General features: G+C 46.1%; 1 protein-coding gene across 3 annotated transcripts in view; it reads right to left on the reverse strand.

Annotated features, from left to right (window-relative positions):
* The window catches only part of MYO5C (myosin VC), a 1,282,854-nt gene that overhangs the window by 943,186 nt on the left and 313,330 nt on the right, over positions 1-26,338 (reverse strand). For 2 of the 3 annotated variants that reach the window (XM_069624842.1, XM_069624843.1), the window contains 2 exons: positions 10,107-10,188; positions 9,915-10,022 (listed from right to left, as the gene is read on the reverse strand). In XM_069624842.1, coding sequence (XP_069480943.1) covers positions 9,915-10,022; positions 10,107-10,188 — 190 coding nt within the window. Of the gene's footprint in view, positions 1-9,914; positions 10,023-10,106; positions 10,189-26,338 lie in introns of those variants that run through there. The other variant, XM_069624844.1, reaches the window with a different exon arrangement.

Genomic DNA, 26,338 nt, shown 5'->3' on the forward strand with positions numbered 1-26,338 from the left:
GTGAGGCCCCCGCCTGACGCTGGTGGGGCGAGTGCCTGCCCGGGGACAACCGCCAAGACTGAATAAAGGCGCGCAGCAGGACAGTGGGGCCCCACCGCCGGAGGGAAACCAACGGTCCAACGAGGTGAGCCCACTGGGAAGTGAGGTAACCCTTCTGACGGAGTGCCCGGGGGGCCAACCTAATGGACTGGCAGCAGAACCTGCAAAAATATCGGTACCGAGATCCGGTACCCCCCGTTATAGAACCACCCCACGGAGAGGGAATGGCCCATCTGGAACCCCCAGCACCCTCCACGGCCGCAATGGAGCGGGGATGATCCGAGATATGCGGGCGGACATTGCCCAAAAGTTTGAAAAAATGGACCACCGGGTCGATAAAGTTGAGGACAGACTCCTTCAGGTCGAATCCAACCAATCTTCTGCGGCCACCCTTGAAGTAGAAGTAAACATGAGGCTAGCTGCCCTGGAAAAAAGGGAGGAGGAGAGGTCAAGACAGATGGACGATTTCGAGAACAGGGAGCGGAGAAACAACCTCAGGATCTTTGGGGTCCCGGAGTCGGAGGGGGAAACAGAGAGGGAGCTGACCCGTGTGGTTCATAACATAATTGCTCTCCTCTTCGAAGAAGAGATGACTACTGAACTCATATTCGATCGGGTACATAGAGCAGGAGGCCGAGCAGGGGGCCCCCGGTCGATTCTGGTGCGGTTCCATTACTACCTGGAGAAGACACGGGTGTTGGAGGCCTCCAGAAAGGCCCAGGAGATCACATACAACAACTCTCAGATCTCCATCTTCCAGGACCTCTCAGCATACACCCTGGCCAAACGGAGGATGTGCCGCCCCCTCACGCAGTTGCTGAAGGAAAAAGGAGTGCGATACAGATGGGGCTTCCCCTTCTCCCTAACATTCGAGTACCTGGGCCAGAGAACGACATTGATTTCGGAGGAAGATATCAAGGGGGCTATCCAGGACTATGTCTCGGATCCAGCGCCCCGTCGGGAGCCACGGGGGCCGGCCAGGGTCGGAGCTGGAGACCCAGACCCGCCGAGAGAAAGACGGAAAAAGTCAGGAGCGAGGAAATTCAGGAGAATGAATACGCCCTCCCCAAGGAATGAAGGGCAGCAGAACGCCTCTGAGGGGCAGTGGCCGGGCAGTCCCAGTGTGAACGTGGCCTCTGGAGATCCCGGAGGACATGGGTGTACTTGAGGGTGAGAAGTCCGGCGAAAGATAGGAGAAGAGGTGGAAACTAGAATCCCCATGCAAAGCAAGTTGGGTGAGCAAAATCGGGGAGGGGATCAAGGGGGGGGGGCTCATAATATTGTGCTTGTCAACGATGGCCTGGCCGAGAGGGGCAGGCTGGTGGTCCGGCCAAAGCGCCAGTGATGGCTGAACTATCTGGCTGGACGCCGGGGCAGGGGGTGGGGGGATGGAAACAAGTTGGGGGATGTTTGTTTGGGAAGGGGCTTGGGGGTCAGTTGGGGAAACACGTCAAAAGTGTCCATAAGTCAATTCATGGGGAGTTAGAGATGAGAATTGTTGCGAGGCACCCATCCGTTAGAATGGAATTCATAGACAATGGCTGATGGTCTGCCGGCCCTGGGGGTGGGCACCCTGAATGTTCGGGGCTTGAATACCCCATCGAAGAGATCCCTAATCTGCAGGGAGTTTAGGAGGGCTAAACTGGACCTTCTGTTTGTACAGGAAACACACTGGGCAAGGGGAAAGGAGCCCCGGTTGCGGGGGGGGGGAATCGAGGAGGTCTTTCACGCTTCCCATAGGACCAAAAAGAGAGGGGTGGCCATCTTGGTAGCTAGAGATGCAGGGTTCGAGAAGGCGGATATCCTAAAAGACCCGGAGGGAAGATACCTGCTGGTCCGGGGCACCCTACGGGGCTCCCCCCTCACTCTGGCTGTAGTATATGGCCCCAACGAAGGACAGGCCTTATTTTGGGAAACGGTGAGAGACAGGATCAGACTATTCGTGCAAGGCCCGCTAGTGGTAGGGGGGGACTTCAACATGGTCCTCGACCCGACTATGGATAGGAAAAGGGTAGACCCCCTTACTCCCAGAGCTGCAGAAGAAGCTATGGCACAATCTTTTCAGAGGGTAAACGTGGAACTGGGCCTATCTGATACAATTCCTCTCCCCAGAGGGGGAATCCCTTCCTTCACCTATTACTCAGCTATACACAACTCTTTCTCCCGAATAGACTACGTCCTGGTAGAGGAATCACTCAGCCTCTATGTGTCAGGCTACAGAATAGACCCCGTACCCTGGTCTGACCACGATTTGGTTAAAGTCACAATAGCGATGGGGTGGTGCAGGGAACACAGAGGGCGCTGGAAGTGCAACAACGCTCTGTTAAAGGATGAGGCCCTCTCTCAGGAGGTCTTGGACTCCATAACAGAGTTCTTTGATCTAAATGACAACGGGGAGGTCGCCACTCACACGCTGTGGGATGCCTTCAAGGCTACCCTGAGGGGGGTCCTTATAAAACTTGGGGCCCAAAAGAAAAGGGAGAGGGGGATACAGGAGAAGGCTCTGAGAGATAGGATATCCCGCCTCCAACCGGCGAGCTCTCCGGGGCGCCCATTAGCGGGAGAACAGGTGGCCGCCCTCGAAGACTGCAGGCTACAGCTTAAAGACCTGCTCCTACATAAGACAGAAAGGTGCCTCCAACTAACTAAACAAAAATACTATGAGAAGGGGGATAGGGCGGACCAGATCCTAGCCTGGAAGTTGAGGGAGGTCCAGAGGAATAGAAGGGTGAGGGAGGTAAGGGACACCCAGGGGCTTCTTGGCAACGACTCCCCCCATATCGGTGAGGCTTTCCGCCAATATTACACAGCTCTCTACTCCTCAGAATTTGATGGAGATGATGCCCAGATAGAAACCTTCCTTGACTCAATACAGATTCCATCCCTTTCAAGGGAAATGGCAGAAGGGTTAGAGGGCCCGGTCACAGAGGATGAGGTGGACAAGGTGATCTCTGGGATGAGGGTGGGAACCTCCCCCGGGGAAGATGGCTTCACAGTTTTCTTTTACAAAAAGTTCCGGTCCTCTTTGGTCCCATACTTAGTGAGGGTCTTTAATGAAGTGCTGGACGGGGGCATACTCCCCGAGTCTATGATGGGAGCCGTGATAGCAGTCTTGCCCAAGGAGGGGAAGGACCCCTCGGAATGCTCCTCCTATCGGCCCATATCATTGTTAAATGTAGATGTGAAGATCCTGGCCAAGGTGGTGGGGAAAAGGCTGGAAGGCATAATGCCGAAGCTAATTCATGGGGACCAGGTGGGCTTCATAAGCGGGAGGCAGGGCTCGGATAACATCCGCAAGACCCTAGACTTGCTCCACTTTGCCCAATCATCGGAACTGGACGCTTGCGTCCTCTCACTGGACTCGGAGAAGGCCTTCGACCGGGTCGAGTGGCGCTATATGGAGCTTCTCCTTCAAAGAATGGGCTTTGGGACCCACATCATGAGCTGGGTAACTGCACTCTATAGAGCCCTGACAGCGAGGGTTCAGGTAAACGGGACACTGTCTGGGTCATTCCCCCTCTCCCGAGGAACAAGGTAGGGGTGTCCACTCTCCCCCCTGATCTATGTCCTCACCATGGAGGCCCTGGCAATTGCGGTCAGAGCGCACCCGAACATTAAGGGAATAAGAAGGGGAGAGATAGAATTTAAGCTTTCCCTGTTTGCGGATGACATTTTGGCCTACCTAGTGGATCCGGGTTCTTCCCTCCCCCCCCTCCTGGCCCTGGTGTCAGCATTTGGTCGATTCTCGGGCCTAAAAATAAATACTGCAAAATCAGTCCTGCTCCCGATGCGAAGAATAGACCCGGTGCTCGACCCCCAGAATAGGTTCCAGGGGATCAAGGTGGAGAAGGTCGCTATACGGTACTTGGGGGTTCTCCTCCCCAGAGATATGTCGAATCTGGGCCCCGCCAACTACGGTCCCATGATTGCAGAGATCACCGCGGATTTGAGGAGATGGGGTAAAATGATTCTCTCGTGGTATGGCCGAATGACGGCTGTCAAAATGAATGTCCTGCCACGACTCCTGTACCTATTCACAGCTCTCCCGACCAGGGTCCCGGCACAGAACTTCAAAGACCTACAATCGGGGGTCCGTGACTTCGTGTGGCAAGGCAAAACCCCGAGAATTGGGAGGGCCGTCCTGACCCTACCAAGGGAGGAGGGGGGATTTGGGCTGCCAGACTTTCATCTCTACTTCTGTGCTGCCCAACTGCGTGTCTTCCTGGAGCACATGAAGGAGGGGCTGAGAACGTACTGGTCCTACCTGGAGGACATGGACGCCCATCCCCACAAAGTCCGTGACCTCCTGTGGACGCCTCGCAGGGAAATACCAGGGCGTCTACGGGCTCACCCGACCCTGGGAGTTCTATGGGACATTTGGAAGGAAGGCCCTCAGACCGCTCACCTCACCACATGGCCGTCTCCAATGTCATCCCTCTGGGGACACCCCATCAACCTGGGAGGAAGAGGGTTCAGACACTCCCAGATCTGGTCAGATAGGGGGATGGAATGGGTGGGGCAAATGTTCAGGGACGGTGAATTCTTACCTTATGAGGAGCTCAGGGAGGCACTGGGTCGTGACTCAATATCTATCTTCGAATACCTTCGCCTGAAGGGCATCCTCTGTGACCCATCTTGGGGCACCAATCTGCGAAGACAGTTGACCCCCTTTGAGAAGCTCCTCGATTTGGCGGCCTCCAGGAAAGGGGCGGTTTCAAGTTTGTACAGGGTCCTTAACTCGTACAACCTTCAGGGCAGGAGGAGTTTTCGCTTGTTCTGGGAAGGTCTGGCAGGTGCCGAAATCTCTGAGGATGATTGGGCCAGGATATTTAAAATTGTATTTCATGGAAATCTTTTCACCGCTGACATGGAACATAATTTTAAGATACTGCAGGGATGGCACAGAGACCCCGCAAAACTATCCAAGATGTTCCCGGGAGTGTCACCAAGGTGCCCGAGAGGGTGTGGGGAGACTGGGACCAGAGGCCACATGTGGTGGCACTGTGCGAAGGTCCAAACATATTGGGAGCAAGTGAGGGATTGGATGGAGGAAGTGACTGAGGTCCGTATACCACTTAATCCCCTGACGATGCTGTTGGGCCTCCCCCCAGAGGACACAGAGGTGCATCGATACCCTAGGATGTGGGAAACTATGTTAAGGGCTGGAAGAGTGGCTCTGGCCCAAAAATGGAAAAGCCCGGAGGCTCCCTCGAAGGAGGACTGGCTGAAAAAGGTCAAAAATATGTTTTTGATGGACAAATTGACGGCCATGGTAAATAACAAAACTAGCTCATTCCTCACGGACTGGTCGGGTGTCCAGCAATCCTGGGGATGGGATGTGCACTGAACCCTTCGAGAGACCCCCCACCCTGGAGACGAGGGGATGGACTCCCTTTTGAAGGTCAACCAAACTTGGGGCCCCAGGACCTGGGGAATGGCAGGAGCCAGCCAACTGATGTAGTGGTTATGCATCGCAACAACTCTGCGACAAGGGAGACGGCGGCATCCCCGTGAGTCTCCCTAGATGAACACATTGAACTGGACACGGGGAAGGGGGGGGATCCAGGGGTGGGGAGGGAGGGGGATCCACTGTTCTTTTTCTTTGTTTTGCCTGTTTGTAAAATTTAAAATGCCAATAAAAACGGAAGTTTAAAAAAAAAAAAAAAGATTTACGGAAATGGGGAGCCCTGCCCATCTGCTGGTTGGGTAGGGGGGCAGTCCTTAGAATGGTGATCCTCCCTCGAGTACTTTATCTTTTTCAGGCTATCCCCTTGAGGGTGTCCGAAAGTTTCTTCAGGAGCCTGGACCGGTTGACCAGAGAATTTGTTTGGGGTGGGAAGAGATTGCGTCTGTCCAGGCAGTTACTTATGGCATCTAGGGAGAGGGGGGTCTTGCTTTCCCCGACTTTCGCCGCTACGTTGAAGCGTCACAGTTTAGGGTAATCAAGGAGTGGTTTTCGAAGGATTATCTGAAGCATTGGGTGAAGATGGATAGGGGAGTTGCCCGACACCATCTAGGGGAGGTTATGTGGCTCCCACGTGGGCTGAGACCTCCCCACCTTTATTTGAGTGCCATCACTAAAAGTGTGGTTGACAGTTGGGATCAGGCAGTAGAGAAGCGGGGGATCACAACTTTCCCTTCGCCGTTCACTCCTCTTTTTAATAATGGGGACATCTCACTGGGACTGGAGAGGGGGGCATTCCTAGCATGGGAGCAGAGGGGGTGTAGAAGTTTGAAGGACATGGTCACTGGGGAGGGGGTGAAAACATTTGAGGAATGCAAACGGGAGTTCGGTCTGGGGGAGCGGAAGAGGCTTTGGTATTTCCAAATTAGGCATTGGGTTATGTCTCTGGAGGTTAGGAGGGCCACGACTAGAGATTTAACCCACTTTGAAAGGTTTCTAACAACCCATGAGGGTTCTAGGGGGTTAATTTCAGATTTGTACAAGCAGTTAGAGAGAACCCGCCCGAGTGTCAGTTGGGCCTACATGGAGGACTGGGGGCGGTACTCTGGGGTTCGAATGGAGCAGAAGGACTGGGAGAGACTGTGGTGACAGATCCCTAAGGTCGCAAAAGCGATCCAGCTGCGGGAAAGCTGGTACAAATATATGTATGGATGGCATTACACTCCTGCCCGACTCCACGCTATGTATCCTGCTACCTCAGGGGAGTGCTGGAGGGGAAATAGGCACGGCCACGCACGTATGGTGGGATTGCCCCATTATACAACCGTTTTGGAGAGTAATCATGCGGGCGCTTGCTCAGGCTCTGGGAGAGGGAGCTCATCAGGATCCCCGGGAGATCTTATTGGGGATAAGCGGGCGGGAGAACGAGGTGGAAAGGCGGGGGCGCACCAAGGCGAAAGTGATATTTACATTGGCTGCAATGTCCCTCATCGTGCAGAAGTGGAAAGGCCCTACGGTCCCTATAGAGCAGTAATGGCTGAGGAAAATGTGGGACATTGTCTCATTGGAATGGGCAACATACGCTGCCGACAACAAACTGGAAATCTTTTATGCAGATTGGAGGGAATCCTTGGAATACTTGAAAGGGGAATTCAGGGAACAATGGTGCCCCCAAAGACTTAAACTGTTGGACATCTTCAACTGAAAGATCGGTTGGGAAATGGATGGAGGGGAGGACTACTGGGGCTGTGACGGGGGCTTGGAGGCGGGGGGCTTATTTCATTGTTGAACCATACTTGTTTTTCTTTGTTAATGAAACAACAAAAAGAAGTTTTAAAAAAAAAATGTGATGGGGTCCCTTAACTCCTTTCTGGGACGATTTTTGGGAATGGTTCTACCAGAGAGGTGCTTGTGTTTTAAATGTATTACTCAGGCTTGGGGCCTCTCAGATGAAAATGGGCATGCTCCTGTTCAATGTGACAAGCCCATACCAAGAGGTTGGGGGAAGGTGAGGTTGGCCGGGATATCTTCCCTGCAGTGCTCCCCCCGTGTCAGCATTATGTAACAGGTGGCAGTGCCTGGTATTTGTGGCCACCACACCCTCTACCCTAAGAAGACTTTATGACAATAGCTACCTTAGTGAAACAATTATTGATAACATATTATGTTATGTTATTTTGCATTTGTATAGCACCTTTTACCATTGTTATGAGTTAAAAGCGCTGTGGGTTGAACGCCCTCGGCGACTGCAGAGCAGGTCAGTAGAGAGAGTAGTGTGGAACAACATGCTTGGGTTCACTCGGTATGTGTGCAGCCAGAGTGCAATCAGTGGTCTGTAGTTTCATACTACAGCTAGGTGTAACGCGGTGGTTGTGTAAGGTCAGTAGAATGTGTGCAGCAACACCAATGGACAATGCTGTCTGCATTCTGGCGGTGCTGGATTGCTTGAGAGTAAGATTAGGTGTGCAGCTCAGCTGAAATTGTGAAGGGTGCAGATGCATTCTAAAGACTGGTGTGGCGAATGTGGAAGTGTGTCAGTATGTACAGCTAGGCCAAATTATTTGAGGGGTGTAGCTGCGTTTTGTTGTTTGTTGGTGAAGAGGCAAGTGTAGGCATAGTGGTGTGCTTGAGTGTCTGTGTGTGTTCCAGGGGAACCTTGTTCCTGTTCAGCTTCCAGTGCATGTCGTGGGCATGGTAGCTCCTTGTTTCTTGACGGGTCAGATCATTTTGGCAAAGATTGATGGGTAGTGACAGGCAGCTCTGTCACAGAAACTCCACTTGTTATTGCATAGGTGCTGGCAGCGTCCACGGTCGGCAAATTGCTAGATAGAATCTCTGGTAAGATATTCTCCGAAAGTTGTGGTTAGCTAAGCATACGTGTAGCATGTTCCTTGCTTTATAATTCTCCACATGGATTTCTAGGTATGTAGGATTAGCAAGCAAGACCATTTGCTGCTTTGATAGCGTGGTGCATATTTGCAGGGCAGTGATCAAGTTTGTAAGTGCTATTAGTGCGTGGGTTGTTGGTTCTGCTAGATAGATTGCTGGTGGGTAGTTCTGCTATATTCATATGATGGTAGGTGTGATTAGCAGATTAACTGCAAGACGGCCCCCGGTATCTAGTTCCGCGCTTACATTACCAGGTGCGTAGAGTTAGCAGGCAGGTGCCTTCTTTGTCTGATTGCGTAGTGCATAACTGCGTAGCCTTGATCTGGCCCATGAATGTTATTGGTTCTTGGGTTACGAGTCTAGCACAATCATAACATATAAGGAAAGTAAGGTTGATAATGACTGGGAAAAGCCAAAGGAACATGGATATTTAGTGTAAAAAGATCTTTGCATCGAGTCCAAATGGGCAAACAGATGCAGCAGTTTATCCCTCTGTATCCAAGTGCAAGAATGTGCAAATGAAAGACTATGACCTTGACTTACAAACACTTGTGGCCATAAGATGGGTGAGCATACTGCTTGTGGTATCCTGCGGTCACCGGTGCCTGTACAAAGGTCCTTTAGTTCACAAAGGTAAGTGGCGGGTTGAACATGTCTACTCTAGGCACATCTGAGGGTTGGTGCATGCCCAGCACTTAAATGTGTAATGGATATGTGCACCAACATGGTTGGAAGACTGGGGCCTGCTGTCTGCACATGGGTTTCAGAGTGCGGATTGGCAGCAATGGCCTTACAAAGTATTACAATTATGCTCAACACCTAAGAAAATACAGAAACTTTGCTAAATCTTCCAAACATTGTTCAAATGGTAAGTCAGATTTATATTCCTGTAAATTTATATTATTTAGACTTAATAATTTCTACCATTTTGCACCAGGTACAAGACCCGAAACCTAGGCTCCACTTGGCTAATAAGAACATGATCTATTGGGTATTAAACACTGAAATGCCAAGGATGTGTTCATCCATGTCCTGGACTAGCCCTTTTTGTTGTCCAGGATGTGGATGGCCACATCCTTCCGGAACCACAGTTCAGGAGCAAAGTTCTGCTACATGTAAATGGTGTATGAAGGGGAATCTATATATTAACCAAAGCTGGGTGACTCTGAGCTGTATGAAGAGCTGTGTTAATTTGTTTTTTTACCAAGACCTGAAAAGTTCTGGGTACCGATGACAAAACGTCAGGACCTTACAAAAGGTTTAATGAGTCTGGGATTTATCAAAGTTATAGTAAGTCTTGCCTCTAAACTGCCCCTTATTGTGAGCAACATTCTCACTCACCATCATTTGCTTGAGTGTGTCAGCAAGCATGGTATCCCATAGCAATATGCAGCAAAACAAAACGAACTTTGATTCATACCCTGTTTCCGAAATCCTTATTGTAGCTGTGCTATCTTGAACAGTAGTGGCCAAATTGTAATTACAACTTTTTAAACATTACTTGTTGCTATGAGAATTCAAACACTGGCATCAAATGCAATATAACATTTTGCAACATGTACTAAATGTTTTACAAACTTACCTAGAAGTCTAAAAGTCTTTTGAGTTTCTTTCATATCAGCTTTGTCGTCGACCCCTTCAATATTTATGTTGCCACCCAGTTTGGTATAATTAAATTGATTGGCATTCACTGCATATGAAAAGTAAGTCATTTTAAAAGTTGCACATTACATCATAAATTAATAAGCAGATACCTATAAATCACAAAACCTACCTAGGTGAAGATTCTTAAATTCTTGTAGCGAAGCACATGCACAAAGCTGATAGAATATATGGTAATTCCTCTCATTTTCAGACTATGGTAAATAAAAAAGATACAAAAAAACAAAAGTGAATATGCTTTTTTATGCCTTTTTAACCTATTACAGGCATCAATGTGAATGAACAAACATTAATCAAACAAGGTTCTAAGAACATCATTAACATACATTCTTTAGCTGGCATTCAATTCACAACATACAACACAATAACATAAGACAAAGACTTGGCATGGAAGCTTGAATTACAGTTCATGGAATGCTATCCTGTCTGCTAAACATGCCCTTGCAGTTATCAAAAGAATCACTATAGAACATATTAGCTGTCTACAATTCAGAAAACGGACATTGGGAAACCGTGCTATTTTATATACATTCTATTTTTAAAAGACCACCTTATTATGAGAAGGAATCCCATGGGAGATTCATGGCGTGGGGTACATAGAATGTATTGCATGGGGTAAATAACATATAAAACCTATTCAGTACTTTAAGTTCACTGTGGAACCTCACCCAGTTGGATTCCAATTTTGGTGGTTCATAGGCAGGGGGCATAAGAGTGGAGAGGTCTATCACCAAAAATACTATGTTTGGATGGGTTTGTTACCAACCATATTAAGGAAGCCTAACTTAGGTGTTTGGTTGGCTTGGTAATGCTTTGTTGAGTATCCTCGTGCTGAGCCGAGGAAGGCCGCGTGGGCAAGACAGTGGACCATCAAATCCATTTTTTGCTTTACTGGCAGCCAATGAAGGGAATTAAAGATGAATTCTGAGAATTTCAAATCAAAGAGGAGGCTGCATGTTTGATAGGGATTCCCACAGGAGCCTGCGTGGTGTGTAGGATACTTTGGTAGGAGTACTCACATACTGCATTTTAGAACAACTTGCCAAATAATATTCCTAGCTTACGGGCATGCTTCTTAGGCTAGGGGTGTGAGCGACTATGAGAAAAGAAACTGTATGATCTCTGTATTTGATGCAATGAGTCCATATGCAATGGGTCACTGTCATCTTTTCCTGGATGTGTAGCAAGCAGTCTGCTATTTTGTGGCAGGCACTGCTACCATCACACATCTTTTGTTGTGGTTTGGTATTTCCAGCTTCCATAGGAACCCCAACCTGATGATGTGTAATATGGGACAGTATCAAAGGAAACCACATTACAGCCATTAACGGTGCCAATCGTGACCTGATTCACTGATTTCCTCTGCATTGGCATAATCCTTCGAGCTGCTCATTGAACAATTGTCCTAGCAAAATCATGAATTTATCCTATAAAAATGCACTTTCTAATAATACTAACTCGTTACACGCAGTCCTAATTAGGTAATTCTTCAGACAATAGCAAAATAAATTGAGAACCTGCAATGTAACCGAAGCAACTCATCTTTGACTCCCCAAACATAAAACTAGGGGTGAAAGAAGACCAGGTGAGCAGAGGTATTGGATGCATGGAAGTTCTGTGAACAGGGTTGTTTTGAGAAAATAAATTAAATGCCATCCATGAGATAAAGACCCTTACAAGCTCCAAAGAAACACAGACTATTCTAAACCACCAGAACACCCCAGAACCCTAAACATACAGAAGGCCCCAGGAACAAAAGGAAGATGTGAATTGGTTTAAAGGTACAGTAGATTATGACACAATAAGAAAAGATCCACACAATAGATCTGTAGAATTGTATTATGCATATAAGAAACTGTGCATTGGAATTACCTACAAACTATACATGCAAGTAAACATTTAAAACACCTTTGCAGAACATGGATACAAATACAGAAAGTGGTCTGATAGGACCATAAAATGTTCACACCTTTCCCAACTGGACTTTTCAAAAGATACACAGGCCTTAGAAAGTCCCAATGTTAAGTCTATGGGCCCAAAGGAAACAATGGACCAATGTATTCCTTTGGAGGTGTCAGGCTTTCTCAAATCTGATGTTGTCCCCGGAAGCTGCTGAACCCCCGCAGTCCCCTTTGGATGCTAACCTCTTAACTGGTATCAAACAGTTCAGTTGAGAGCACCCCTAAGGGAAAGGGGGAAAATGGGACAAAATAATAAACTTCAGGTTTTGCTCAGCTTCTTTATCTGCCAACCTGTTGGTGAAAATAACAACAATTCACTTTAGTCACTAACCTTTGAATTCCTTGGCTCTGACTTCTCTTTATAAATTTAAGTAAATAAACACGCCACCATACCTGATTATCCTCTGTGAATAACGTAGAGGACGTGTATGAATTCTACTGAAGAAAACATAAAAATAGAGTCTTAGATGCTCTTACTGATTTCTTCAATTCGGTTTTGCAAAAGAAAACTGCTAATCTCTCTCAGTTTAATGAGTTTGTCTTCAAGCAGTTCAACTGTCTTTTACCCAAACAACCCGCTGGAAATATTATACATGTAGTTTGTATTGGTGTCTAGCTTCAACACAAATTCCAAGAATGACACTCTAACTATTCAATTTAAAATTGTTTGTTTTCTGAATGTGTAAAAGTGTTCATTAATTGGATCTTTTGCTTGCAAAGAAGATCGCTCGTAAAAGAAGCGTTCCTTTTACCAGAATATGCGCATGCGTGAAGATATTGTTTACTCCTTCTAAAATGGAAACGCACATGAACAAGGAATTGAGTTCAAAAATGAAACTGGCTTGGGCGCATGCGTAAAGGAATAGTCTTCCACTCTTCTTAATATGAATTGCTCAAACATGAAAGGAGAAATTCCTCAGTTCCGGAGACTAATCCTTGAAGAGGCAGCCCAGTGAAGATCACGCGCCAGGTTAGAATGTTAGTAAATTAAACATAACGCCTCGGAGTCGCGTGGCTACCACACTGTCACTTGCGCAGACAGTGTAAGATTTCTAACGCTAGTCCGACGCTAAGAAAAGCACTGTTACCGACAAAAGGTACAGTGCTCAATAAACTTCTATACGGCCGAAAAAACACACGACGCTAAAATGAATAACAGACCTCCACACTCCAATTTGCCAGGTGCAAAAAAAATTGTGACGCAGTTCAATTAATTTAAATACAGTTCTAGAAGTTCAAAAATAAATTCTTGAAAGAACAAAAAGAACTACTATATAAACAAAAACTAAGAAAAACAGGAACAAGTTAATTAATAGTTTTGATATTTAACTCCTGCTTGATAATCATAAAATTCCATAAAAGATAATAAAATCACTTAGCTTGCTTCTTTCTTTCACCGGAACGTTTTCTAAGTTTCTTTTTAAATCTCCAACACTTTCCTGGTCCAAATAACTAATATTAGGCACAAGGGCCTAACTAAAGTTTTCTAAAATTTAAGAGCTTCAAACATAAGACCTTCCAGCTGGGCTTCTGACAATGAAAGGCGGTTTAGAATGTTCCAACAATGCCTTTCTTTTACTTCTGGCCAATCACTGATCCTTTTGGAATTCTCCATTTTGACTTGGGAAGCTCTCCACACTCTGCACAGAAAGTTAAGGCCCAAACCATACTTTATGTTAATCATATCCTCATTTCACCTCATTCATCCAAATCCCACGAAACCTGACAGTACCCCCCCTTAATGCCCTGTCCCAGGGCCAACTTTAGAAGGATACTTTCTATGAAATTTTGCGACTAATTGTGGTGCATGCACATTCACCTCATCCTCCCATGTACGTTCCTCAGGTCCGAAACCTTCCCAGTCTATTAAATATTGTAGTTTCCCTCTTAACCTCCTGGAATCTACAATTCTTTTCACTACAAACTCTTCAGATGAATTCTCTAACTGAACTGGTGAAGGTGGATGTACAACTCTAGTCCCCTGAATAACAGGTTTTAATAGACTAATGTGAAAGGTGGGATGAATTTTCAAGGAAGTAGGTAATTTTAACCGTACTGACACTGGATTGATCACCTTTTCTACTTTAAATGGACCTACAAAACGTGGAGTAAATTTGTTTTTGCCCTTAATTCTCAAATGTCTAGTCGAAAGCCAAACCAAGTCACCAACCTCATATTTAGGACCCAACCTCCTTTTTTGATCTGCAAATCTTTTGTACTTCTGTTTACTATCGAAAAGTACCCTTTTTGCTCTTTCCAAATTCTTTCTCATAGTTTTTAATCGAACCTCAACTCCAGGATTCTCTGACTCTTCAGTAATTTCAAAACTTAAAAACCGTGGGTGAAAACCTCTTCCAAGGTAAAACGGAGACATGTTAGTTGAATCTTTAGCACAATTATTATAAGCAAATTCGGCAAGCCAAATCAAATCCACCCATTCTTCCCCTGCCTGTAGATAACACCTCAGATATTTCTCCAGTTCTTGATTTACCCTTTCTACTTGTCCATTGGTCTCGGGATGATAACCTGATGATAAACTGACTTCCACACCCAAATCCTTACAAAAAACCCTCCAAAATCTAGAAATGAATTGAGGACCTCTATCTGAGATAATTTGATTAGGAAGACCATGCAGTCTAACTATTTCTCGCAAAAAGACTTTGGCCAAAACGTCTGCAGTAACCTCTCCCTCCATTGGAACAAAGTGAGCCTCTTTTGACAAGAGGTCCACCACAACTAGAATAGATGTACAACCCTTGTCACAAGGAAGATCTGTAATGAAGTCCAGGGAGATTGTATGCCAAGGACGTGGTGGAATAGGCAACGGCTCCAACAACCCGACTGGTTTTCCGGTTTGATTCTTCATTTGAGCGCAAATAGCACAGGTTTTTACAAAATTTAAGATGTCCTGACGCATTTTTTCCCACCAGAAGCTTCTCCTGACCAATTCCAGCGTCTTTCTAAAACCTGGGTGTCCGGACAGCATAGATTCATGACAGTCTCTTATTACTCTCTCTCGCAATTCCAAAATAGGTAAGTAAAGTTTATTTTCAAAAAACGGCAATCCTTTTTCAATTTTTCGAACCGGATCCTTTCGAACCCATTCCTCCATTTGTGCAATTGACATGGACTTTCAAACTTCTTCCTTAACATCCTCAATTTTCTGTATTCCGGCAGAAATAAAACAGCATGGATCGATAATGGATATCCTCTCCTTTTCTGATTCCATCTCACTTCCAGGAAATTGACGTGATAAAGCATCAGCCTTTCCATTAAGCCTACCTGGTTTAAATGTCACTACAAAATCATAATCAGCAAAGAACAATGACCATCTTAGCTGCCTTGGTGTGAGAGTCTTAGCTGATTTCAAAAAAAGCAGATTTCTATGGTCTGTTAACACAGTCACAGTATGTCTTGCTCCTTTTAAAAAATGCCTCCACTCTTCAAAAGCGAACTTGATTGCCAATAATTCTCGATCTGAGATGGTATAATTTTGTTCTGCCATAGAAATTTTTTTAGAATAGTAAGCCACTGGATGAAGTTGTCCTGTCTCTCGATGTCTCTGAGAAAGAACAGCCCCCATGGCAAGATTCGATGCATCCGCTTCTACATAAAAAGGCTGAGATGGATCTGGATGAATTAAAATAGGGGCCGAACTGAACCTTTTCTTTAATTCTTGAAATGCCTCCTCTGCCTCTGTCGACCACACAAATTTGACACCTTTCTTTAAGAGTTTTGTTATGGGAGTAATCAACCGAGAAAATCCTTCAATAAATCTTCTGTAAAAATTTGCAAAACCTAAAAAGCTTTGAATTTCTTTTACTTTCGTTGGTGCTGGCCAATCCGTGATGGCTTGAACTTTGTTCGGATTCATCTCCAATCCCTTGGGAGAAACAATGTATCCTAAAAATTCCACAGAATTAGTATGAAACTGTAACGCTCACCTGATTCTCGCAGAGGCGCCGGTCTTGACTGGGCGACTACCGTATCTTCAAAGGTGATGTGTAGCACCCGGTTGGCTCTTTGGGTTGGACCTCTGTGCACTGTATGCCTGACGTGTAGAGTAAGATGTCTGCAGATAGAAAATATGGGGTTAATGAACTGGGGTTATTGGGGTGTCCCTATCTCTTTCCTCTTCTCCTCTCCTGTAGACCCCCAAAGGTTAACGCTCTCACCTTAGGTAAGTGAATGCCAAGCTCTCCATCTGCCTCGGGGCAGGGTGCTGTAGCCAGTTTCTTCACTGGATAGGTAGCACAGGCCTCTTGACTTCAGAGGACTGCTGTCCGTCGTTTACTGCACGAACGGTAAGTTTCGAGTCATTCAAATGTCTTTTTAAAGTCTTTAGTAATGATGTCTCTTGTTTTGAAGGGTTCCGGCGATGGCGGATGGCGGGATGAAGTGAGTTGAAGATGGAGCCCGTGTGATGAATAGAAGCGCCTGGAAGCACGTGAGTAAGCGCTTGTTGCCTGTTTCACGATGCGCTCTAACTGTCTTTTTATTTTGCAGGTACGAGTTCGGAGCGGCTGCAGGGTGCCGGAATACCCACTGGATTAGATGTGGAAAGGAGTAATGGCACGTGAGTATTAAAGTTCCCCAATGTCTTTAAACGCACCTTGTTTTGTCTTTCAGATGCGGATGCAGCGCCGAAGGCCTCCGGAGCGTGCGAAGAGTTGGTAAGCTTTTGTCTTTCAGATGCCGGAATGCAGTATGAAGACCTCCGGCGCGCACGAAGAGTAGGTAAGCCTTTGCCTTTCAGATGCCGGAATGCTAACCTGTTCTTTCTTGTCTTTATAGGTGTTGCTGAAGACTGGATTCAGGATGGTAAGCCTTTTTCCTTAGGCCCAGGACTGGATGCAGAAGACACGATGAGCGTCCTGCTGCAGAGGGTGCAGAATAACGCAAAGCAAGATTCATCCACCGGGTGTGGTTTAAATAGCCTCCTGTAGTGCTTAGGTGTCTCCTTCCACAGCCACGCCTAAGTAAGAAAAGAGTTCCTGGTAAGAAAAGAGTTCCTGCCTTCCAGAAGAGTTCCAGTGTTCTAAATCTAGGGAGTGGCTCCAGCCCCACCCAACAGGAAAAGTAGTTCCAAACAGAAGAGGATCAGAGGCTCAACTGGCAGGCAAGTAAGCAGCATGGTCTGCTGCAGGTAAGTCCACCCAAGCATTATGAGCCCGGCGCTTCCAGCGCTGGGACTGGGCATATTTATGAGCCTGGTGCCACTGGCGCCAGGACTGGGTCCAAAAGGTCCCAATTGGGACTGGTTGGCACTCAGAACCTGGGTTATGGATCTGCTTCCAAGGGAGTTGGGAAAACCCTGACCTTTTGGAAGCAGAGATCATGACAGTACCCCCCCTCAAGGCCCCTCCCAAACCGGGCTTCTCCGGGGGTTTTGGCTTGTCAGGAAATGTTCGGTGAAATCTTTTGATTAGGCGAGGAGCGTGGACATATTCAGCAGGTTCCCAGGATCTCTCTTGGGGGCCGTAGCCTTTCCAGTCAATTAGGTAGAATAGTTTAGATTTGGAGATCTTGGAGTCCAGAATGCTTTTGACTTCAAACTCGAGTTCTCCATCCACTAGGATAGGTTTTGGAGATTTGTTTAGTCGGGTTTGAGGTTGCACGGGTTTTAATAGAGAGACGTGGAAGACCGGATGTATCTTCATGTGCGGGGGCAAGTCCAACTTGACCGCTACTGGGTTTACTATGGTAGTGATGGAATAGGGACCAAGGTATCTTGGGTTGAATGTGCGTGGCCCTTTTAGAGATAGATATTTGGTGGATAACCAGACTTGATCCCCTACTTGATAGTGAGGGGCTTCCTTCCGATGTTGATCTGCTCCTTTCTTGTATTGTTCTTTAGCCCTTTGAAGGTGAGAAACAGCTTCCTTAAAGGCTTGGGTGATTGTAGAATGCAGGTAGTCTACTGCTGGTGTTTCAAGATCTTGGAGGGGATCCAACTCCGAGGTTCGAGGGTGACTGCCGTACAAAAGAAAAAACAGGGTTTTCCCAGTTCCCGAATGGACAGAGTTATTGTAGGCATACTCGGCTATCCAAAGGATATCTTTCCAAGTTTTTTCAGTTTGTTGCAGCATGCAGCGTAAATACTGTTCCAGAGTTTGATTGGTCCTCTCGGTTTGTCCGTCGGTCTGAGGGTGGTGACTGGTCGATAGTCTCACATCAATTTGAGCCGACCGACAGCAACTTCGCCAAAAATGAGAAATAAATTGACTACCTCGATCCGAAATTAGAACCGAAGGAAAACCGTGCAGTCGGACGATGTTTTCGAGAAATTCTCGGGCCAGAGTTGCTGCTGTTGGCAAGCCTTTGAGCGGAATGAAATGCGCCATCTTGGAGAATAAGTCCACGATTACTAGAATCGTATTGTATCCGGAGCATGGAGGTAGATCGGTGATGAAGTCCATAGAAAGCGTATGCCAAGGGCGAGGTGGGATGTCAATAGGGCGTAAGAGGCCTGCTGGTCTTTCCTTTTGACTCTTGTTTTGGGCGCATACTCCACAGGACATTATAAAGTCTCTGATATCTTTTTTCCAAGACGGCCACCAGAAGTAGCGCTTGATCTTTTCTGAGGTCTTGGCTATACCGGGATGACCTTCCATTAAAGAGTCGTGATAACAAGAGATTACTTTTTTCTGTAAATCTGTGCTGGGTAGGTATAATCGTTCTTGGAAATACAATAAGTTGTCCTTTACTGCAAAGTCCTTTCCCTGCAGATGCTAATTCTGTATATCTGCTGGAGTTACAAGTTGCCTGGCTTTATCCTTAACTTCCTCTATGGATTCTGTGGCGATTACACCCAGAATTCTTTGTTCGGGAATGATTGGTACAGGTTTAGGGTTGATCAAGTGTTCTTCCACTCCCATCCGAGAAAGGGCATCGGCTTTACCGTTCTTTGTACCAGGTCGATAGGTAATTATGAAGTCAAACTCGGCAAAGAATAATGCCCAACGGAGTTGTCTAGAGGATTGGGCTTTTGCGGTTTTCAAATATTGCAGGTTTCGGTGATCCGTAATCACAGTAACGGTGTGTCGGGCCCCCAGCAGATAATGCCGCCAAGCCTTAAAGGCAGACTTGATAGCCAGAAGTTCCTTGTCAGTAATCGTGTAATTGACTTCAGGAGGCGAGAATTTGCGGGACCAAAATGCCACGGGATGCAACTGATTGGTTACCGGGTCCTTTTGTGATAGAACTGCCCCCATGGCAAGGCTTGAAGCATCAGTTTCCACGATGTAGGGGAGTTCGGGGCGAGGGTGTTTTAAGATTGGTGCAGAGATAAATTTAGTCTTCAAATCCTGGAAAGCTTGTTCCGCCTCGGTAGACCATTCAAAACGTTTGTTTTTCTTTAACAAGGCAGTGATGGGCTGGACTATTCGAGAGAACTCGGGGATAAACCTGCGGTAAAAGTTAGCGAAGCCTAACATGCTTTGCACACCTTTTACGGAGGATGGTGATGGCCATTTGAGAACTGCATCGACCTTCTTTGAATCCATACGCACTCCGCCAGGTGATAATATGAATCCCAAGAATTCAACTTCAGTCACGTTGAAAACACATTTTTCCAACTTAGCGAAAAGTTTGTGTTGACGCAATCTTTCGAGGACCATTTTCACGTGTTTCCGATGTTCAGATTCCGATGAAGAATAAACGAGGATGTCGTCAATGTAAACAACAACACATACATCTATGAGCTCTCTGAGGACATCGTTCATAAAATATTGAAAGGCGGCCGGGGCATTGCAAAGTCCGAAGGGCATGACCTGATATTCAAATAGCCCATACTTGGTGCGGAAGGCCGTCTTCCATTCATCGCCCTCTTTTACTCGTACCAAGTGGTAAGCTCCTCTAAGATCCAGCTTTGTATATATGCATGCTTTTCTGACTTGGTCCAGGAGTTCAGGGATCAAAGGTAACGGATATCTATTCTTAACGGTGATCTGGTTCAGGGAGCGATAATCGATACAAGTTCTAAGGTCTCCTTCCTTTTTTGGAACGAAGAACAAAGCTGAAGAAGCAGGGGACTTGGAAGGACGAATAAACCCATTTGCCAGGTATTGATCCAGGTATTGTCGAAGGTGAAGGTTCTCAGGCTCGGTGAGGGCATAAATTCTACTACAAGGAGGAGTAGATCCAGGTATCAGGTCTATCTGGCAGTCATAAGACCTATGAGGAGGTAGAGAGTTAGCCTGATCCTTCCGGAAAACATCTTGGTATTCTAGGTATTCGGGAGGTAACTGGGGAGTCTCTGAAGAAATTGCGGCCAGTGCAACACCAGGTGGAGGGTGACAAGTAGAGACACATTCTGGAAACTGGACCGTTCTTGCTCGCCAATCGATCAGATGATTGTGTTTCTCTAACCAAGGTATTCCTAGAATAATCTGAAACTGAGGGGCCTTGATCACATCGAACACGATCTTCTCATGGTGTCCATCTTGACTTACTAGCGTCACTTCTTGAGTTGTATGCGTTACTGGCCCGGAGGCTATCTCCGTACCATCCACCGTAGTAATGACGTCCTTTACAGCCTTGGGACAAAGAGTTAGATTCATCCTCAAAACCATTTCATGATCCACATAATTGCCGATGGCACCGCTGTCGACGTAAGCTTCAATTGCATGTAATCGATCCGGATTATCAGGGCTAATGAGGACCATAGGTATCACGAAATGCGAGGTCACGGAACTGGTTTTTACGCTCGGCAAGAGGACCTCTATTCTTGTCGGGCGAGGTCGTTTCCCTGCTCAGAGTTTGTAACTTTGGTAACTGCAGCTCCTACTGCCTTCTTGGCAGGTTTCACCGGACAGTCTCGAAGAAAGTGCCCTGAGTTTCCGCAATATAGGCATAATTGCAACTGTTTCCTCTTTTCCCGCTCCCGTTGTGTTAGAGGACCTTTCAGACCCCCTATTTGCATGGGTTCCCCGGAGTCTACTCCTTTGGAAGGAGTTGGCGGTTTGGAAAATACTCGAGCATCAAACTTGGAACGATCGGCCTTCCTGTTCTGCAGCCTGTGATCTATTTGAACGACCAAGTCTATGTAATCCCAACAGTCTTGTGGGGGATTCACTACTTGGGCTAAAACGTCTTTGAGCTCTCCACGTAGACCTCTATAAAACAGCGTAATCCTTTTGTCCTCAGGCCATTGAGTTTCCACTATTAGTCTATTGAAAGATGCAATATAAGCCAAAAGGTCTTGATTACCCTGTCGCAACGAAAGAAGCTCATTGTCCAAGGCCTGCCCCTGTGAATGTCTTGCGAACAGTTTTTCCATACTAAGCTGAAAGGCTTGAAAATCATGGAGAACCGGATCATCTTGATGAACTAGAGGGATCGACCAGTCTGCCGCATTGCCACTAAGGTACGAAAGTACAAAAGCTACTTTAGCTTGATCAGTTGGAAAGGCTGCTGGCCGGCATAAGAAGTGCAACCGGCACTGATTGATAAATACTGCAAACCTCTTTGGGTCACCAGAAAATCGCTCGGGCGGGGCCAGAGGTACATTCCCAGGTAGGTTGATCTGCACTGGATTCATAGAGGATGTTGAAGGAAGATTTGCCCCTGATGCGGGTAACGGGGTCTGTCCGGCTTGTGACTGTAGCACTTGTCTAGCAAGATTGTCTGTTCTCTCCTTGGAAATAATTAGTTCCCTTCTTAGAGCATTCGTTTCCTGACGAGTTGCATGCACTTCTGCCCTTAGTTCCCCAAGTAACCGGGCTAGGGGGTCAGTATCCGAGGTTTCCATAGCGCCTGGGCGAGAGTTTTGCGGTAGGCTTTGCGTTCTGTAACGCTCACCTGATTCTCGCAGAGGCGCCGGTCTTGACTGGGCGACTACCGTATCTTCAAAGGTGATGTGTAGCACCCGGTTGGCTCTTTGGGCTGGACCTCTGTGCACTGTATGCCTGACGTGTAGAGTAAGATGTCTGCAGATAGAAAATATGGGGTTAATGAACTGGGGTTATTGGGGTGTCCCTATCTCTTTCCTCTTCTCCTCTCCTGTAGACCCCCAAAGGTTAACGCTCTCACCTTAGGTAAGTGAATGCCAAGCTCTCCATCTGCCTCGGGGCAGGGTGCTGTAGCCAGTTTCTTCACTGGATAGGTAGCACAGGCCTCTTGACTTCAGAGGACTGCTGTCCGTCGTTTACTGCACGAACGGTAAGTTTCGAGTCATTCAAATGTCTTTTTAAAGTCTTTAGTAATGATGTCTCTTGTTTTGCAGGGTTCCGGCGATGGCGGATGACGGGCTGAAGTGAGTTGAAGATGGAGCCCGTGTGATGAATAGAAGCGCCTGGAAGCACGTGAGTAAGCGCTTGTTGCCTGTTTCACGATGCGCTCTAACTGTCTTTTTATTTTGCAGGTACGAGTTCGGAGCGGCTGCAGGGTGCCGGAATACCCACTGGATTAGATGTGGAAAGGAGTAATGGCACGTGAGTATTAAAGTTCCCCAATGTCTTTAAACGCACCTTGTTTTGTCTTTCAGATGCGGATGCAGCGCCGAAGGCCTCCGGAGCGTGCGAAGAGTTGGTAAGCTTTTGTCTTTCAGATGCCGGAATGCAGTATGAAGACCTCCGGAGCGCACGAAGAGTAGGTAAGCCTTTGCCTTTCAGATGCCGGAATGCTAACCCGTTCTTTCTTGTCTTTATAGGTGTTGCTGAAGACTGGATTCAGGATGGTAAGCCTTTTTCCTTAGGCCCAGGACTGGATGCAGAAGACACGATGAGCGTCCTGCTGCAGAGGGTGCAGAATAACGCAAAGCAAGATTCATCCACCGGGTGTGGTTTAAATAGCCTCCTGTAGTGCTTAGGTGTCTCCTTCCACAGCCACGCCTAAGTAAGAAAAGAGTTCCTGGTAAGAAAAGAGTTCCTGCCTTCCAGAAGAGTTCCAGTGTTCTAAATCTAGGGAGTGGCTCCAGCCCCACCCAACAGGAAAAGTAGTTCCAAACAGAAGAGGATCAGAGGCTCAACTGGCAGGCAAGTAAGCAGCATGGTCTGCTGCAGGTAAGTCCACCCAAGCATTATGAGCCCGGCGCTTCCAGCGCTGGGACTGGGCATATTTATGAGCCTGGTGCCACTGGCGCCAGGACTGGGTCCAAAAGGTCCCAATTGGGACTGGTTGGCACTCAGAACCTGGGTTATGGATCTGCTTCCAAGGGAGTTGGGAAAACCCTGACCTTTTGGAAGCAGAGATCATGACAGAAACTGGGATTTTTCTAATTTAGCAAACAAATGATTCTCTCTGAGTCTTTGTAGAACCTTTCCCACATGAATTTTATGAGACTCTTAATCCTGAGAATAAATCAAAATATCATCAATATATACTACTACGAATATGTCTAAAAAATCTCTTAAAATTTCATCCATAAAGAATTGAAAAGCAGCTGGTGCATTACATAAACCGAAAGGCATTACCAAGTACTCATAAAGCCCAAATCGGGTTTTGAATGCCGTTTTCCACTCATCACCCTCCTGGACTCTCACCAGATGATAGGCACCACGTAAATCTAGTTTGGAAAAAATTGTGGCTCCCTGGACCTGATTCAAGATTTCCGAAATTAGAGGGAGAGGATACTTGTTTTTGATCGTAATCCTATTCACAGCTCTATAATCAATGCATGTTCTGAGAGACCCATCTGGTTTTGGTACAAAAAATAATGGAGATGCGGCTGGAGATTGAGAATGACGAATAAAACCCTTAGCCAAATTTTCTGCAAGGTACTCTTTAAGATAATCATTCTCCTTTTCAGTTAATGCATACACTCGACTACTTGGTAAAACCGCCCCGGGCTCCAAATCAATTTTACAGTCAAAACTCCTATGTGGAGGTAATTCTCCTGCCTCCTTTTCATCAAAAACCTCCTTGTACCCTTGATAACACTCCGGAAGATGTCCTAACACCGCTCCTATATTATGTCCTGTAATACCTGCATCAGTCAGAAAAAAGGAAACCAAACCTTGTGTTTCTTCCCTCCCAGGATTACCTTTCAAAAGGCAATTTTCTAAACAGAAACTAGACTGTAATTCTACCACTCGCCTACTCCAATCAATTTGAGGATTATGCAAGGTTAGCCATGGCATGCCTAAAATTATTTTCAAAATTGGTGTATCAATTAAATCAAATGAAATTTCTTCTCTATGACCTCCAAGTAATTCCATAACCAAAACACCAGTTTCATGAGTTATAGGACCTGATGAAAGAGAAGTTCCATCTACAGCCCGAACCTGTTCCACAACTTCCTTCCTCACAAGTGGTATTCCCAATGCCTTAGCTACTCCCCAATCCATAAAGTTCCCGGTGGCTCCTGAATCAATCACTACCGGTCCATACCCTTTCCTTTCCTCCTTCAAATACAAGGATACATTTACAGTTATGTGTGGAACCGCTGACTGAACTGTATTTGCAACTTGCTGTCCTTTTCCTCCGGCTGATGAAAATTTTTTGGGTGTAAAGGGACAATTTCCTAAAAAATGACCGCCCCTACCACAATATAAACACAAATTATTCTCACGCCTCCTAGTCTTTTCCTCCTTTGATAAAGGACCTTTTATTCTACTTTGTTGATCATTTAACCTTGGTCTCACTTCTTTACTACCCACCTCAAGCCTTGAACGATCTCCTCTAATGACTGACCTCACCTCCCCCTGAGTACAACGACGCCTTTCTGCTTTTCTTTCACTTATACGATAGTCCAACTGAACCACTAAATCAATCAATTCCTCACAAGAAGAAGGGCGTTGGGCTACACTGGACAAGGCATCCTTCAATTCCTCCTTGAGACCTCTATAAAAAAGAGAAGACCTCTTCTCTGCTGGCCACTGGGATTCTAAAACCAGAGACCTAAACTGTGTGATATATGTGACCAAGTCTCTGTTTCCTTGACGCAAATCTAATAATTCCCCATCAACTTCTAAGGACATTTGTCTTTTATCAAACATTTTCTTAAATTCTTCCATAAAAAGAGAAACATTTTTTAAAGATGAACTCTTTTGCCTGACCAATAAACCTGCCCAAGTAGAAGCCTCTCCAGATAAATAAGACATCATAAAAGTAACTCTGGAAGCATCAGAAGGAAATAGTTCGGGCCTACTAAGAAAGTGCAACTCACATTGGGTTACAAATGTCTGATATTTACTTGAATCTCCATAGTAACGCTCTGGAGCTGCCAAAGGTACTGGCATAACTAATGCCCTAAAACCTCCCTCTGCCCCATCACCTCTACCCACACCTCTCTCCTCACCAGCCCTTACCAATTCAGGGGGAAATTCTTCTCTCCCAATTCCCTGCGTCTGTGCCACCTTTTCACTTAACTCATCTACTCGTTGTCCTAATTTTTTATTCTCTTGATATGCCACCTTTAATTCCTCCTGTAATTCCCTCACTAAAACACTTAACGCTTCCATTGAGAACTCGGGGTTCATGACAGTTTAGGAGGACTATTTTTTCTGGCCTTTCATACTGTCAGGCTTTCTCAAATCTGATGTTGTCCCCGGAAGCTCCTGAACCCCCGCAGTCCCCTTTGGATGCTAACCTCTTAACTGGTATCAAACAGTTCAGTTGAGAGCACCCCCAAGGGAAAGGGGGAAAATGGGACAAAATAATAAACTTCAGGTTTTGCTCAGCTTCTTTATCTGCCAACCTGTTGGTGAAAATAACAACAATTCACTTTAGTCACTAACCTTTGAATTCCTTGGCTCTGACTTCTCTTTATAAATTTAAGTAAATAAACACGCCACCATACCTGATTATCCTCTGTGAATAACGTAGAGGACGTGTATGAATTCTACTGAAGAAAACATAAAAATAGAGTCTTAGATGCTCTTACTGATTTCTTCAATTCGGTTTTGCAAAAGAAAACTGCTAATCTCTCTCAGTTTAATGAGTTTGTCTTCAAGCAGTTCAACTGTCTTTTACCCAAACAACCCGCTGGAAATATTATACATGTAGTTTGTATTGGTGTCTAGCTTCAACACAAATTCCAAGAATGACACTCTAACTATTCAATTTAAAATTGTTTGTTTTCTGAATGTGTAAAAGTGTTCATTAATTGGATCTTTTGCTTGCAAAGAAGATCGCTCGTAAAAGAAGCGTTCCTTTTACCAGAATATGCGCATGCGTGAAGATATTGTTTACTCCTTCTAAAATGGAAACGCACATGAACAAGGAATTGAGTTCAAAAATGAAACTGGCTTGGGCGCATGCGTAAAGGAATAGTCTTCCACTCTTCTTAATATGAATTGCTCAAACATGAAAGGAGAAATTCCTCAGTTCCGGAGACTAATCCTTGAAGAGGCAGCCCAGTGAAGATCACGCGCCAGGTTAGAATGTTAGTAAATTAAACATAACGCCTCGGAGTCGCGTGGCTACCACACTGTCACTTGCG

The sequence above is a fragment of the Ambystoma mexicanum genome, chromosome 11 (genome assembly GCF_040938575.1).
Source record: "Ambystoma mexicanum isolate Mex_15411 chromosome 11, UKY_AmexF1_1, whole genome shotgun sequence".
Classification (NCBI taxonomy): Eukaryota; Metazoa; Chordata; class Amphibia; order Caudata; family Ambystomatidae; genus Ambystoma; species Ambystoma mexicanum.